Source organism: Dama dama, chromosome 12 (genome assembly GCF_033118175.1).
Source record: "Dama dama isolate Ldn47 chromosome 12, ASM3311817v1, whole genome shotgun sequence".
Lineage (NCBI taxonomy): Eukaryota > Metazoa > Chordata > Mammalia > Artiodactyla > Cervidae > Dama > Dama dama.
In genome coordinates, this window is record NC_083692.1 from 51021644 (window position 1) to 51038026 (window position 16383).

Consider the following 16383-nt stretch of genomic DNA (forward strand, 5'->3'; position numbering starts at 1 on the left):
GAATTAGTCCTCAATTGATGAACATTTAAATTATTTGTAGTTTTCTACTAGTCTGTAGGGTAACTTCCTAGAACTGAGATTGCTGGGTTAAAGTGACATGCTAAACTTTTAAGAAACAATATCAAGAACACTTTTTGTTTGTCTGTTTATTTTTACTGGCAAGAACACATAATACAGAGAAGAAGGGAAATGGTCTGTGGGAATGCAGAATATATCACCTTTATACAATGATTAGTGATTATTTTGTTTAGATAAACACTGCATCATAATGATGGCTGAAGTTTTCACCACACACAAAAATTGGCAACTGTGTGAGGTGATGTATATGTTAATTAAATTGATTGTGGTAATCATTTCACATGGTATAATGTGTCAAATTATCATATTATACACTTTAGATATATTGTTTTAATTGTTATTTATACCTTAGTAAAGTTGAAAAATGATTGATGAAGAGTTAAATAAATTGATTAATTCCAAAGCAAAACTTTAGCATTTTGTGATATTTGTGAATATTATTTCTTGTATAATAATTATATAGTTAGAAAACCTTGCTGTGAAACTGGGAAAAATGCTCTAAATTTGAGGAAGAATAGTTAACAGTTAGAGAATTTAGTAACTTCTTTTTTGATGACTAAGAAGTACTGAGCTTTGTGACTTCTTAGAGTAAAACATTGATTTGAAAATACAACTTTTAGAAAATTAGTTTAAAAATGTCTTACAATTTAAATTGAGCTCAGTGAAAGTTTCCTTTAAATATATGCTAACAAGTTTTCCTTTGACGTATGGCTGAATGAGTCTGTGGTTACCTAACTTTCACCCCTGCTGCACAAATCAAAGCAATTAAAAACTGAAGGTAATCTTTCTGTAAGAAACTAGAGAAATGCTATGGCTCCATACCAGACTACCAAGAAAATCTTACAAGTGAAATGAAATTAGGGCTGAAATCCAAGGAGGAGACAAACTTATTTTTAGACCTCAAACTGATGCTCATCTCTTAAGAGTAAGAGAGAAAAGTATTCCCTTAAGGGACCTTTCAACAGTCATTTTGCAATGTAAAGATTCAGATTGAAGAAATGGGTGAAACCATCTTTATAAAGGCTGATTTTCATGGCAAGTAGCTAGCAAATATGCCCTCTCCTTAATGTAGCACAAGAAAAATAGCATGGGGCAGGGAGAGAAGTGCAGTGGTGAAAATACATGTTTACAGGTGTGCCTAGGACTTGCAAGTTCCTTTCCTCTCTATAGTGCTCTATAACCATTAATGATTAAGGAAAACATGATTTATGTGTTTATAAATATATAATTTACACATTTGATTTTACAAAAGCAAAATACTTATGACAGAGTAAAATTACCAGGAGACAATTTGGAAAAATGTTTATACTACCTTATGACAAGGAATACTTATAAATCAATAAGAAAAAGGTGAATTATAAGCTAACAATGTGAATAGATAATTCTGGGAAGAAATATAATTGATTCATGAATACAAAATTTTTTTCTGATTAGCATGTAAAATATGTGACAGTCAGGAACTCTCATGTACTGTTGATGGTAATTAATTATGGTAACTTTTGGGAAAGGTGTTTTGTCAACTAGTATCTGAATTTAGATCAAATTGCCAACATCCACTGGATCCTAGAAAAAGCAAGGGAATTCCAGAAAAACGTCTACTTCTGCTTCATTGACTACACTAAAGTGACTGTGTGGATCACAACAAACTGTGAAAAGTTCTTAAAGAGTTGGGAATACCAGACCACCTTACCTGCCACCTGAGAAACCTGTATGTAGGTCAAGAAGCAACAGTTAGAACCTTACAGGGAACAACTGACTGGTTCACAATTGGGAAGGAGATACATCAAAGCTGTATATTGTCACCCTGCTTATTTAACTTATATGCAGAGTACATCATGCAAAATGCTGGGCTGGATGAAGCACAAGCTAGAATCAAGATTGCTGAGAGAAATATCGATAACCTCAGATATGCAGGTGATACCACCCTAATGGTAGAAAGCAAAGAGGAACTAAAGAGCCTCTTGATGGAGGCGAAGGAGGAGAGTGAAAAAGCTGGCTTGAAACTCAGCATTCAGAAAACTAAGATCATGGTATCTGGTCACATCACTTCATGGAAATAGATGGGGGAAAAAATGGAAACAGTGACAGACTTTATTTCCTTGGGCTCAAAAGTTGCTGTGGATGGTGACTGCAGCCACGGAACTTAAAGCACCTGTAATAGTATAGCATAGTAATAGCTATGACAAACCTAGACAGCATATTAAAAAGCAGAGACATCACTTTGCCAACAAAGGTCGATATAATCAAAGCTGTTTTTTCCAATAGTCATGTATGGATATGAGAGTTGAACCATAAAGAAGGTTGAGCACTGAAGAATTGATGCTTTTGAACTGTGATGTTGGAGAAGACTCTGACAGCCCCTTGAACAGCAAGGATATCAAACCAGTCAATCCTAAAGGAAATCAACCCTGAATATTATTGGAAGAACTGATGCTGAAGCTAAAGCTCCAATATTTTGGCCACCTGATGCGAAGAGCCAACTCACTGAAAAAGACCCTGATGCTGGGAAAGATTGAGGGCAAGAGGAGAAGGGTGCAAGAGAGGATGAAATGGTTGAATGGCATCATTGACTCAGTGGACATGAGTTTCAGCAAACTCTGGGAGATAGTGAAGGACAAGGAAGCCTAGCGTGCTGCAGTCCATAGAATAACAAAGAGTCGGACATGATCAACAACAATAATCTGAATTTAAATTATTCTTTCAGACTCAGAACTGCTTATAGGAATTTATGCTATAGAAACTTTCTGTGAGTGGTGTGTATGAGTGTGTGCCTTTGTGTTCAGACACTCGTGTACATGCATGTATGAAAGAGAGCACAAGAGGAATTATACACAGAGATGTTTATTGCAGCTTTGGTTTGCTTCCAGTTTTTATCAATGGCGATTTGATAATGGCTTCCAGTTTTTATCAATGGCAATCAATAAATTTAGGTGCCTTCCTGTAATGAAATGCTGTGAATGAAGTAAAGCTATATATATTAACTTGAGAAGATACCTATGATTACTCAAAGAAGAAAGCAGGTTGCCAAACAAGACTAAGCAGACTCAAGCATTGATAAAGAATTTATAAAATAAAAATACACTAATATGTTTGTAAAGTATAACACAAATGTATTATGGCAATATATGTTTAACCTTGTGGTGCTTGTGCTTTTCTTACAGATGCTTCTTTGACAAGACCACTTCATCATCAAACCTCTGCCTGCCCCCACTCTCATGGAAACCCTCCTCCTCAGACTCAGCCTCCGCCTCAAGTGGATTATGTTATTCCTCATCCTGTTCATGCTTTCCATTCTCAAATATCGTCTCATGCAACATCTCACCCCGTGGCACCCCCACCTCCAACTCACTTAGCCAGTACAGCTGCACCAATCCCTCAGCATCTTCCTCCCACACACCAGCCAATTTCACACCATATTCCAGCCACAGCACCTCCAGCACAAAGACTGCATCCTCATGAAATGATGCAGAGGATGGAAGTTCAAAGGAGGAGAATGATGCAGCATCCAACGTATGTTTTATGTTTTTAAAAAGATAATCACCCTTTATTCTTTTTTTCCATTGGTTTTTAAGACTGTAAAGTCTTCAGAAGTGATATAGCTATATTTAATCCTCAGTTCACTAGGAAATTAATTTTTTACTAACCAGAAGGTCTTATCCTGAGTTGTAGGTGCCGACATAAAAATTTTATATCAGGTTATTTCATGTGAAAAGACTATAAAAACAAAAAGAACTTTATGTTTTCTTTGGAAAACTCAGGACCTGATGTTCTAATTTGGGGCAGTGTACTTTGTTGGTCTTATTCTGCCTGCCTATTAAAGTTATGTAGGAAAGTGGCTACACTGGTTCATCTATATATTGTCTGTAGCTTCTTTTACACTACAAAAACCACAAGTTGAGTAGTTACAACAGAAACCATGTGACCTAGAGAGCAAGCAATATTAAGTATTTGGCCCTTACAGAATGTTTGCAGATTCTTGATTTAATGATCTGGCACTTGTGTAACTTCTTTCTTTAGTTATATAATTTAAGGTTATATTTAGAATCTGTGACTATTTCTGTCATTTTAATATAGTGACCCTTTATATAGAAAGTTGCTAATTAATATTTCTATCTTCCAGTATCTAGAAAATTGCTTGTTCTGAATCATTAAGGTTAAACATGAAAAATCTGTATTTGTGTTTGAAACTAGTAGAAAACAAGAATTAGACTATAGAAATGAATCCCTAGAAATGTTTTTGCTCAAGTGCCATTCGTTTAGAACTTTGTGACCATTTGTATTTGTAAATTTGACAGACTTTAGAAAGAGAAAATACAGTAAGCTGGACTGATGAATAAAGAGTGTGAATAGAAGTAATACCAGTTTCCCAGATGTGTTGACATGTATTTGCATGTGTTTGAAGAAAATACACAGGTTAAATTTTTTTTCTTAGAAGTTTTTTTTTTTTCTTAGAAGTTTTATCCATTAAAATGGATGAATATTATTACAGCAAAAAGATGAAGCAAGATAGTTTCCATTTCTTAAAACAACTTCCTTGTGTCCGTAGCATATGCTGGAGTATTAATTTTTAAAATTTTATTTTCATGTAGTTCCTGTTATTCTTTTTAAAATATCTGCTATATAAAGATTATAAAGATACTGTTTTTTCCCTTGGATGATATTTGGATTGGAGACATTGAAATAAATGAGTAGTGAGAATTTGTGGGGCTATGGTTTCTTGATTTATTGTTAATCATTAGGTTATTTTATATTGCATTTTTCTAATTTATTACAGAGTTAATTTCAAGGCTAATCTATAGATGTTTATAATATTAATACTAGATTGTTTCTTTCTACATTAAGAAATAACCAATTATTCAATTATTTCCAGTGGTCTTTTTGTGTTCTGTGTTTCCAGGCGGGCACATGAACGCCCCCCACCCCATCCACATAGGATGCACCCAAATTATGGTCACGGGCATCATATTCATGTGCCTCAGACTATGTCCTCACATCCTCGACAGGCTCCGGAGAGATCTGCCTGGTCAGTATCTTGTTTATTTCGGAGCTATGATCAGTTTCTTGTGGTAGAAAAGGTTGGAAGAGATACTTTGTAGGGTAAGGGTAATGTGGGGACTTACCTGGTGGTCCAGTGGCTGAGACTGGACTTTCAATGCAGGGAGTCTGGGTTCAATCCCTGGTCAACGAACTAGATCTCACATACTACAATTAAGAGTTCGCATTCTGCAAGTAAATATCCCACATGTCACAACAAGATTGAAGATCCTGAGTGTTACAAGTAAGACCTAGCACTGCAAATAGCTAGATATACAAAAAATTTTTTTAAGGATAATACAGAGAAACTGAATTCCAGTTTAGCTGTGACTCACTGTCTCTGGGTGAGTCATAAGAGACTTGGGGAGGAAAGAGTTGCAGCTTGAGTTCTAGGGCAGGGAACCCTGTCAAACTGGAGTAGAGCTTTTTTGTTGTTGTTGTTTCTCAGAGATCTACCATCAAAGTAAAACCCCTAAATTTTTCATAACTTCTTTATCCATCACCCCCACCTTTTTACTCATGTTTACTGTACCTCCCTTAACCCCTGCTATTGACAAGGGAAATCCAGCCTGGATCCTCCAGGCTTGAGTTGTTTCCTAGAGAAATGGGGGCAAATTTGCTTTGATTTTCTTTCTGAATCTGTTGTCTGTAGGTAGTTATTGAGATCTTGATCCACAGTCACTTTTCAGACAAAATATAAAATGAGAATAAATAATTGAAGATTTGATATTTACCAGTTTTACTTTCTAAAATTTTGTTTACCCTTGCTTTATAAGGTATAGAAGTGTTTACTCTTCGAATTATCCTTGATGCCAACAATCCAGAGGCACTATCCAACAAACAAAAGACCTGGGAGCAACATTCATATAAACCAAAAAAGTAAACTCAATTGTATTTGCTTCTCATGAAAAATCAGACTTTTAGATTGGAAGGAAACTTAGGGACACTCATTGTATGTCCTTCCTTTGTAAGGATAGAAGTACCTGGATACAAATGCCTTGCTCCTCATGGTCACAAAATTGAACCTTTGAATTTTAGTTTCTAAAATGAACTTGAAATTATTAGTTAATATCTTTGGGGCTAACTTATCTTTTTTTCTCAGCTAAGTAAGATAAGAATCTTCAGGTGACGTTAAAAAATGTAAACATACTCCTGCATTTCTATTGATAATAGACACTGTAAGCATGTCTAACATTTAAACTGTTCTCTTTTGTCAGGGAACTGGGAATTGAAGCTGGAGTAACTGCAGCTACTTACACACCTGGAGCGTTGCATCCTCACTTGGCCCATTACCATGCACCACCTCGGCTTCATCACTTGCAGTTAGGAGCTCTACCTTTAATGGTAAAATAGGAAGATTTCAAAATTCTAACATAGTTGCCTTCAAAAACTGTTCTTCCTTTTCTAAATTATTTTTTGGAAATATTTTTAATGTATTAGTTGTTAATAGGTGTTTCAGTAGAGGATTAGAATTATTATTATTAGATTGAAATTGTGCTATAAGAAGATATTAGATGCAGTAAAATATGTGTTTGTATTTGCAGTGTTGCATATACTCTTCTTGATGTAAAAAATGACATTTTTTTCCTTTTATATCGACATGACAATCTTTATCCACTTTTAGTGGGACATGTGCTTTATCATCATAAATGCTAATGGGTCTGTTCTAATGCATTCATACTTTCTTTTCAGATCAGTAGAAAAACTACTAATTGTAACTGATTTGAACATATTCAGATTTTGTTGACACCAGTTTGAGTTCTAAAGAGCAAATTCAGCAAAAATTGAGTTTGCTTTTCACATAATTCATATTGCATAGTACAGAGAAGTGAGTAGTTTTGTAGGGGTAGAAGTATTACAGAGAAGGTTTCCAAGACACTTTACTATACATGCAACTTCTAAGTAAGCTTTGGAATAGAGAATGGTGCTCTTAAAGTGGCTACATCATGTAAAGAGCTTTCAGATAGCATAAGCACAGGAAAATCCTAGTTGCTGTTTCTAGATCTTAGGGGTGAAGGTCACTCAGCAATGAAATACATGCCCTGCCAGGAAACTAGAAATTAGACTCCATTGAAAGAGGAATGTCTTGATCATGTTTATGTTGTTAGAATGATTTAATCAGATTGTACCTAAATAGACCATCTCTTCAGTTGTGTGGAAAATAGGTTTCATGGTGGAAGGAAGGACACATTATAGTAGAAGAGATGAAAGTTGATGAATGCTTGAACAAGGGCAGTGGCAGTTGACCTAAAAATAATGGACTCTGTTTGAGTAATATTTAAGATGATTCCCAGATATCTAGCTTTGGTTGTTAGGTGTATGGCGCTGCCGTTCACTAGTTTGGAGAATATTAGATGAGGATTTAGGGAAGGGGTTAGGTGAGTTAGATTTTGGACATATTGAATCTGAGATACATGTGTGTCAGGGTGGACTGTCCAGTAGGAAGTTGGGTTTATGGTCTGAATCTCCAAAGAATAAACTGGTCTTTGAGTTAAAGATAGGTTGTGATCTGTCAATATAAAATATTACATGTGTCACTTGTCTGTCATATTACATGAATCCATGGAAGAGGATTAGATTTCTAAGAAAAATGTGCAGACTGATGAGAGATTGAAAGAACCTTGGCAAATAATAATACTGTATTTAAATGATAATACTGTATTTCAGGGCCTCCTGGGTGGCTCAGTGGTGAGAGGAACCTGGCGGGCTACAGTCCATGTTGTCACAAAAGAGTCAGACACAACTTAGCAACTAAACAACAACAACAACTGTACTTCAAACAAATAATTCCAAGAATTGGCTAGGGTAGTTGAGGAGAAACAAAGTTAGAATAATGTCAAAATAACATGGTCAGTAGTGTTTCATCACAAAAAAGTAAAGTTTGAAAAATGTTGAATGCATTTGGCATTAGAGTGGTTTTTGGCAGCTTTTGTCAAAGTGATTTCAGTAATGATGAGGGATGGAGGTTGGAGTGCCTCTTAGATCACAGTAAGGTAGGGAAAGTTAAAATATGTGGGAACTGAATATAAACTACTTGCCTAATAAACTTGGCTGTGAAGGGAAAGTGGGAAATAGCATTGGCATTTGGTCCAGGATTGATTATTGCTTGATGGCTCAGATGGTAAAGAATCTGCCTGCAATGCAGGAGACCTAGGTTTGATCCCTGGGTAGGTACAATCCCCTAGAGAAAGGAATGGCTACCCACTCCAGTATTTTTGCCTGAAGAGTTCCATGAATAGAGGAGCCTGGAGGGCTCTAGTCCATGGGGTGGCAAAGAGTCGGACACGACTAAGTGACTAACAGTCTCACTATTAGGATTAGAGAACCTGGGTTTGGAGAAACATGAAGGTAATTTTAGGTTTAAGACAAAACAGGGTAACATTAGGGAGGACTTGTTTGAAGATATCCAGGAAAAGGGTGGGTAGCAGTTAGGGATGGTCCAGGTTGGGGAAACAAGAGAAGAGGGGAGCAAATGATAGAGCTTACCTTTGGGTAAGAGAAAGAGGAAGCTTATCCCTAAAAGTTAGAGAAAGAAGGCTATGGAGGGTTACAGGAGAAGTGCAGCTTTAAGTAATTTGGAAGGCAGAAGTTCCTTTCTGATTTTTTCATTTCTCTTGGAGATGTGTAGGAAGATAGGTTATCTGCTTAGAGCTGGATACTATTGATCTTGATTATAAGGAAAGTTGCAGATACTTAAATAATAGGCTACTTAAAGGGTAGAAATTATTGCTTATTTTAAATTCTTTTCCATGTGTGAACTGTCTTTTAAAGTTGTAAAACATGCTAGAAGTGTATTATGATTTAGTGGAAGCCAAATAAGTCTGGAGATTTGTTTATAAAAATGCAAGAATGGTCTCAGAATATCCCCTTCCTAACACTACAGTCAGCTCTTGTTATTCATGGTAGTTAATGTACTATAGAGTTACTGTGAATTGAACCATTATTCCCAGGGTGAATATAGCCCTAGGTTATTGCAAGCCTCCAGTCCCAACAACCAATGCATAACCTTGTTTTAAGTATTTTTCTGTTTAGAGACAACTTATTTGATATATACTGTTGATTCATTGACATTGAGCATATGGCCAAGCTCATGACACCATAATTCATGCCTGAACGAAGCTTATGTGCACATATTTTCTCCATAAGGCACATCACAGCCTTCTTGCACTTAGGAACCCTAGCTAACAATTAAGCATTATGTTTGGGGATCAGTTTAAACAACAAAATGACCTATAAAAAGTACAAAATTGTGAAAAACATTGCACTTAACACATTGCAAAAAAGACACTTGTTTATACAGTGTAAGAACTGAAACGAATGGGCAGGGTCTTGTTCTTCCTCAACTGGGAGAACGTATTGGGCAGCTCAGATTTTTTTGCTGCTCTGTGCAGGTCTGTGAATGACTTGTGAGAGCACAACTATTTATTTTGGAGTTACAAGCAAATTCTGTCAAGTAGGTGAGCTCACAAATAAGATTGTGAAGACTGACCTTAGCTAACAAAAAATTAAAAACTGTTAAAACTTCACTAATAGAACCAAACCAAAAGAGCAGCCAAAGGTACCTTTGGCTATTTGGGGGTTAGAGAAAGGGAAATAAAACTTTTATCCTGAAATTAAGTTTTGTTAGAAAATTTTATGCATTTCTATTTCTTAATATACTGTACAATAAAGCTCTCTGAAATTGACCAGATCTTATAAAAATTTTACTCTTTGTATGTTTAGGCTACTAAGAACATCATTCTTAGGTTTGAGTATTCTCTACTTAGGATTCTTTGTGCAAAATAAATCAAGTAGAAGAGAATCTGTTATCTCATGGAACTGCTGTTTCTATTTTTTTCCTTCTGATGATAATTTAAAAGTTATTATAAACGAGATCATTTTTGAAGAGGAACCTGTTAACGGAATGCCTTTTTTGGAGTTATGTATTCTTCCTGAAGTTGATTTTTTTGAGAAGCTAGATGGAGAAAATTGAGTATCTGAATTATTCGATGGTAGCAGTAAAACTTGAGCCTGTTCTTAATTCATTTAGCTTACCTGTTCTCTTAAAATAGGTTCCTGACATGGCAGGCTATCCTCACATTCGTTACATTTCATCAGGCTTGGATGGAACATCATTCAGAGGTCCTTTCAGGGGCAATTTTGAGGTATGTAATAGCATTAATGATATTTGCCACAGTATCTGTAATGCAAAAAGAGAGTATATGTAATATTAATAGTTATAACTATAGCATTGCTGCAGTGACTGGGGATCAAAAGGCAGTAACACATCTATATTGCTTCTAGGGATTGTTATAGAAAGATTTATAAGTAATATTAATCAGCATCAGAAATTACCCGAATATTGAAGAAGAGTAATTGAAAATATCTAATAATAGAAGAATGTAGAAATTTATTAAATAAATATAAATATCAGATAAAGAACCATACCATTAAATGTGCAAGAAAAACCTTAATGCTTTTTTTTTTTTTTTTTAAATAAATGCAGTACGTGGAACTGTGCTCAATGTTTGTGGCAGCTTGGATGGGAGGGGAGTTTGAGGGAGAATGGATACGTGTATGTGTATGTGCCAAGTCCCTTTGCTGTTCACTAGAAACTATCACAACATTGTTAATTGGCTCTACCCCAATACAAAATAAGAAGTTAAGAAAATTTTTAAATGCACTAGACTTATATGCTTTACTGAACCCGTGTGATGCTTGTAATACATTAGAATTTAGTGATAACATTTTTTGTATAAATTTACTCTTTGCAATATATCTGGGAAATAAGTACTATCAGTTTTTTGCTGATAGTACATTGTTTTTGATAGTACTGATATTCTCCTGGGTGGATGAATATAATTTAACCATTCTTCTAGAAAACATTTAGGTTTTTAAAATATTTTTCTACTATAATCAATGCCTAATGCTTTTTGACTAAGCTTAGTTTTTAGAGAAGCATTGCTATAGAAAAAGAAACCTAAGTAATTCAGTTTTTTGCTAAATATCTGAATTTTCTGGAAGAACAGATCATTTAAATATGATTAATGTTTTGTTTCTTCATGTCAGTTTGGAAGTTGGAGTCAAGAACTATTGTTTGACTTGTTTCCCTATTTTACTGCAGTGACTTCATCTTCTAGATGCATACATGCTTACTGACTTATATAGGATCATGTGGTAATACGTTGTTCTAGTCTACAAAGATAACTTTGCCATACCACTTCAGTTAGCTGAGAAATAATTACAAACAGCCGTTTGCCTTACCATATATGGGTTTTTGAATACTCTATTTACATTGCATGTTTATAAATATGGTACTTTATTGCTTTTACAATACTGACTGTGCTGCTCAAAGAATAATCATACTGGCTTTTAATACTAGTTATTCTTCTTCAGGAACTTATTCATTTAGAAGAAAGATTAGGAAATGTTAATCGTGGAGCATCCCAGGGGACAATTGAAAGATGTACATATCCACATAAATACAAAAAGGTAAGCATTTATTCTATGAAACATCTACATTATTGTTGAAATGCATAACATTTAATATCATGGACTTTTTTCAAGTTTGTGGAGTCTATCAACTATATTTTTTTATTATTAAAACAATATATGCATATGGTTAAAAAATTTAAACTGTAAATTGAAGTATGTTACTCTAATGATCCTAGTTTTCCTTCCCAGAAGAAAAATCATGCTTAAAGATTTCTTAGGTAATCTTCCATGCATTTTTAATAATGTGCATATGTATATATTTTTTCTTCCACTTTTAAAAATAACTCAAAGGGGATAATATACATACAGTTTTTGTCCATTTTCTTTTTATCCTATATCAGCACCTACAGATGACCCATATTCTTATTAATAGCTCACACAGAACTTCATCCTATAGTGGTACCATAATTTAGCTAGTCAGTTGTTTGGACGGGAACTTAATTGACCTACATTTCTTATATTCTACCCTTATATTCCTTATGTAGTGTTACATCTAGAAGATGTGGAGTAGGCATGTTAAATAAATTTCTTTCAACAAACTGTTATATACTATAGAGACTAATGAAGTGTGAAAATGACTGTTTATTGTATTTTTCACTCTTTTCCTAAGAGTATTAATGGGGTATTACCATTAAATGTAAGTCCTCTCAACTGTTTAAGCTAAATACTGTAACTGACGTTCATTTTTTAACATTATCTGAAACATTTATTAATGAAACGAAGTTTATCTGGCTGTGCCTCATGATGGGACAAAATAGTATATATGATCCTGATTGTGGGTTAGAAATGATAGATTTCAGACTAATGAATTTCTGTTACTTTTAATTTTGATGCTGATTATTTAAGGGTCTTAAGAGAACACTTCGTTGATAATAGTCACTTAATTCATCCTTTAATTCATGGCAATTTTATCTGGGAAATATATTGTGGGTGAATGTATGGTTTTGTTTTGTTTTTAAAATAAACACAAACTTTACTCAGTTGTTCAATAATGTCATCTCTACTAACAAGGTAACAACTGATTGGTTCTCACAGAGGAAACTGCACTGCAAACAAGATGGGGAAGAAGGGACTGAGGAAGACACAGAGGAAAAATGTACTATCTGTTTGTCTATTTTAGAGGAAGGTGAAGATGTGAGGTAACTAAACACTAATTATCTAAAATTCATTGTCAAAACTGTACAAGAGATTTTATTTGAGGGGATTCTCTTGTCGCCCAGTAGTTAGAACTCTACACTTTGAGCTACTGAGGTGCTGATTCAGTCCTTGGTCGGGGAACTAATCTCCCACAGACCTGCAACACAGCCAAAAAAAGAGGAATTTTATTATAAAGCAGACCAGAAACCAAATAAAGATTACTCTTAGCGTACCCTGTTACCAGTCTCTGATATGTAGAATTGCCTTGTAATGTGAATTAAACAGTAAAAAGATTAAGTTTCTGTATTAACATCAAAGAGAAATATACTACCTATTTTAGGGCCACACCAAGACTTGGCCAGGGAGATTTTGTGGTCAGTATTGTCTTATCTGAATCTTGCAGGACAGAGAACTTGAGAGGTGAGAGACTTTGGAGGCCAAAACATGTATATTAATGTTTCTCCAAAGCTTAAAGAGAGGGATCCAGATTAGCTCCATGCAGTTTGTTTTACATCATCTTTTATAAAGTGATCTTGTCCTAAAATTTCCTCTCAATTTGTAGACTGTTTTCTTCTTGCAACTATGTGATTTAGAAAATATTATTATGCTAACCAAATATTTTAGACTTTCCTATTTATAATCTGTTAAGTAACTGTTTCGTTCCTATTCTGTTTTTTCTAATGTAACATAATCCCATATGAAGCAAGTTCTATAACATATATAACACCGGTATCATATTTCTTCAGTTGACTAAGAGAGAGAGAAAAGTTATAAACTTTTATTGTCTACTATATCACATAGAAGGTTGTTTGAAGTTGTTTGAGGGTTTGAAGCTGTTTGAAGGTTGTTTGACTTATTTCCAATGAAGATTTATAAATATAGATAATTGTTTTTTACAGTATTGACAATACTGTGCAGGGAGAAATTAGAACACCTCTTTTTAGCTATTTTTACAAAATATGAATTCTGAAATGTATGACAACTCAACGGTGGTGGAAGTTGAAATTGACACTTAAGTCAGTAACCTTTACTCTACTGTTAGATTTAACATTAGCATGTTAGTGCATGGAAGCTTTATTTCTCTATTTCTAATTAGTAGTGTAGTGTACTAAAGCATACATATCTGTTTAATCTGCTTTTAAAAGAGTAGCATAGTACGATATAACATGAAAACGATCTCATGAAACAGTATTATTAACCTTTAATCAATCATGTACTTTAATGTGTTAAAGAGATCCTCTAGACAGAAAATAATATTGCATATTAAGACATTCCTTAATTAGTATGATATGGCTGCTGTATGTCCATATAATTCTTTCAAGAGAGAATTAAGTGAGAATTTTTTTGAAAGTGCTTCATAAATACAGTGATTTGATATTAAAAATATATTTACAGTATTATGTTGTGGGGAACATATTGCCAACTGCAATACATTGGCAGCTCATGTATAGAAACAAAGCTGGAATAATTGTTACTATAGTTGTTGTTCTTAAAATTCTTGAGATTTTATATAATTTGATTCTTTAGCTGTGATATTTAATTGTCTTGGTCATTAATACATTACATTGCCCAAAGTATTAATTTAATGTAGGTATATAATCTTGAGTAGGGAGGGTTTTTGGGTTTTTTGGTTTCTTTTTTTTAACAGAAGAGAAAATGTTTAGTAACTTCAGAACATTACTGAAGTACTGTATGTATCATTTGTTTAAATGCCACTGCACTTGTCTTAAAATTAACTTTTGCTTTTTGTTTTGTTTGCTTATGATAGACGCCTTCCCTGTATGCACCTTTTCCACCAAGTGTGTGTTGACCAGTGGTTGATCACCAATAAGAAGTGCCCCATTTGCAGAGTGGACATTGAGGCCCAGCTGCCAAGTGAAAGTTGACACCATGTTTCAGAACTCTTACCCTCCCTCTCATTCCCACCTTCCTGGTACTGCAGTCAACCAAAGATGGCATGACTTACCTGCGCAGATTCGGAAGCCTTGAACTTAAGAGTGCTGGCTCTGCTACATGGTACAACTAATGCTAGACCTACAGTTTATGTATACAGTTGATTTTGATGTATTTATAAAAGCTTTTTTTTTCTAGATTTGACATTTTTCCTGTATCATTTTCCTGTATTTTTGCATGGTTCCTTGTATTGCATTTCTTTGCACATATTATGGGCTTGTGACCCTAAACTTGCAGGCAAGATTAGCTGCTTTAGTAAGTAGAATTTTGTGGTCTTTTTGTTTTTTACATAGTACCAGGTCTTGAGAATTATGAATTTTTTTTATCCATTACTAACGTTTAATTTAATCAATCATGTACTTTAGTTTAATGTATAAAGATCCTCTAGAAGATGATAATATTGTGTATTAAGACATTCCTTAATTAGGACAGAACGGCTGCTGTGTATTTACCATATGGAGTTCTGAGTTCAACACCACCCTCAATACCGGGGACAGAATACAACCATTTCAACCAGATGCAGGTGGTACTCACATCACCAGAGCGATCAATAGAATTCTTCTTGGTGTATCCTTTTCCTTTTAGCACAATACAGATAGAGTTGAATATTAATACCATACATTTAGACTGCTGTTCCTATTGTATTTATCTTTTTCCTACATCGTTTAGAACTTTATTTCCCAGATTCAATTTTTGCTGCTGTGAAACAGCTCTGATGAACACTAAATATTAATTTCAATTAGCTGGATTGTATATACTTGCAGATTTAACAAAATTTTAGGGAAATTGAAGACATGTAGAATTTCATTCAGTCTTCTGCTAAGCACGCATAGTAAAGATATCTGCTTACATTGATTTTTGTAAACACATTTAGTCAGGATTTAGAATTGCAGTCATCAGCAGGTATCTGCATTCCTAGATCTTCTAAAGGTCCCAGAATCACTTTTAAAGGGATTTTTATTAGTTTAAAGATAAATAAAGTCAGCTGAATCTACATGTCTCTTGTTTTATTTCTCTTTAAGCTTGAAAACAGTAAATCTGCAGATACTGTGAGGCACAAATTATACTGTCAACCTACTGTTGCTCTGGTTTTAGACTCCCACTTCATACATTACCAAGAGTCGATCACTGATTTAAAAATTTTAATTTCTATAGTTAAGATTTACTGCATAATATAGAATATTAAAGTTAAGTTAATGTACTAACATTTCTCTTTTGGAGAAAGTTTTAATCCACTTCAGGATGCATATTATCAAGATACTTTCATATACAGGATAGCCTAATTTTATTTGTCTAAATATGCTTAATATGCCCCAGATTGCAAATGCATCAGTCAGTAACATCACTGTCTGTATGTGGAAGACATGTTCCCATGGATCATATGTGAAGATGTCAATAAGCTTGCATTAAGCCACCTGCTTTGTAAGTGGATTGATTAATAAATAACTTATATTTCTATTGTCTTTGTGTTTCATAATTCATTTTTATAAAACTGCCTACACTGAACATTATGGGATTCAAAAACAGTGATCTCACTCAGGTTGACATTTGCCTAATTTTGTTTGTATTCATTCAGTTATGGGTATTTGCCCTTTTTATGTATTAGTAAATGTTACACTGAGTAACTGTCAGTATCAACATGCTTCAGCATAGTATGTGTTAGAGATCAAGGGTGGATTATGGTTAAGAAAATTGGATATAAAATAA

General features: G+C 34.3%; 1 protein-coding gene across 7 annotated transcripts in view; it reads left to right on the forward strand.

The window, feature by feature from the left end:
- Positions 1-16139, forward strand: part of RNF111 (ring finger protein 111) — an 82914-nt gene extending 66775 nt beyond the window's left edge. For 3 of the 7 annotated variants that reach the window (XM_061157263.1, XM_061157265.1, XM_061157264.1), the window contains exons 8-14: positions 3240-3588; positions 4949-5101; positions 6330-6456; positions 10164-10256; positions 11488-11583; positions 12598-12725; positions 14492-16139. In XM_061157263.1, the coding sequence (XP_061013246.1) occupies positions 3240-3588; positions 4949-5101; positions 6330-6456; positions 10164-10256; positions 11488-11583; positions 12598-12725; positions 14492-14609 (1064 nt within the window). In that variant the 3' untranslated portion in view covers positions 14610-16139. The remainder of the gene's footprint in view (positions 1-3239; positions 3589-4948; positions 5102-6329; positions 6457-10163; positions 10257-11487; positions 11584-12597; positions 12726-14491) is intronic. The other 4 variants (XM_061157270.1, XM_061157268.1, XM_061157266.1 and 1 more) reach the window with 3 other exon arrangements.
- Positions 16140-16383: the final 244 nt, after the last annotated feature.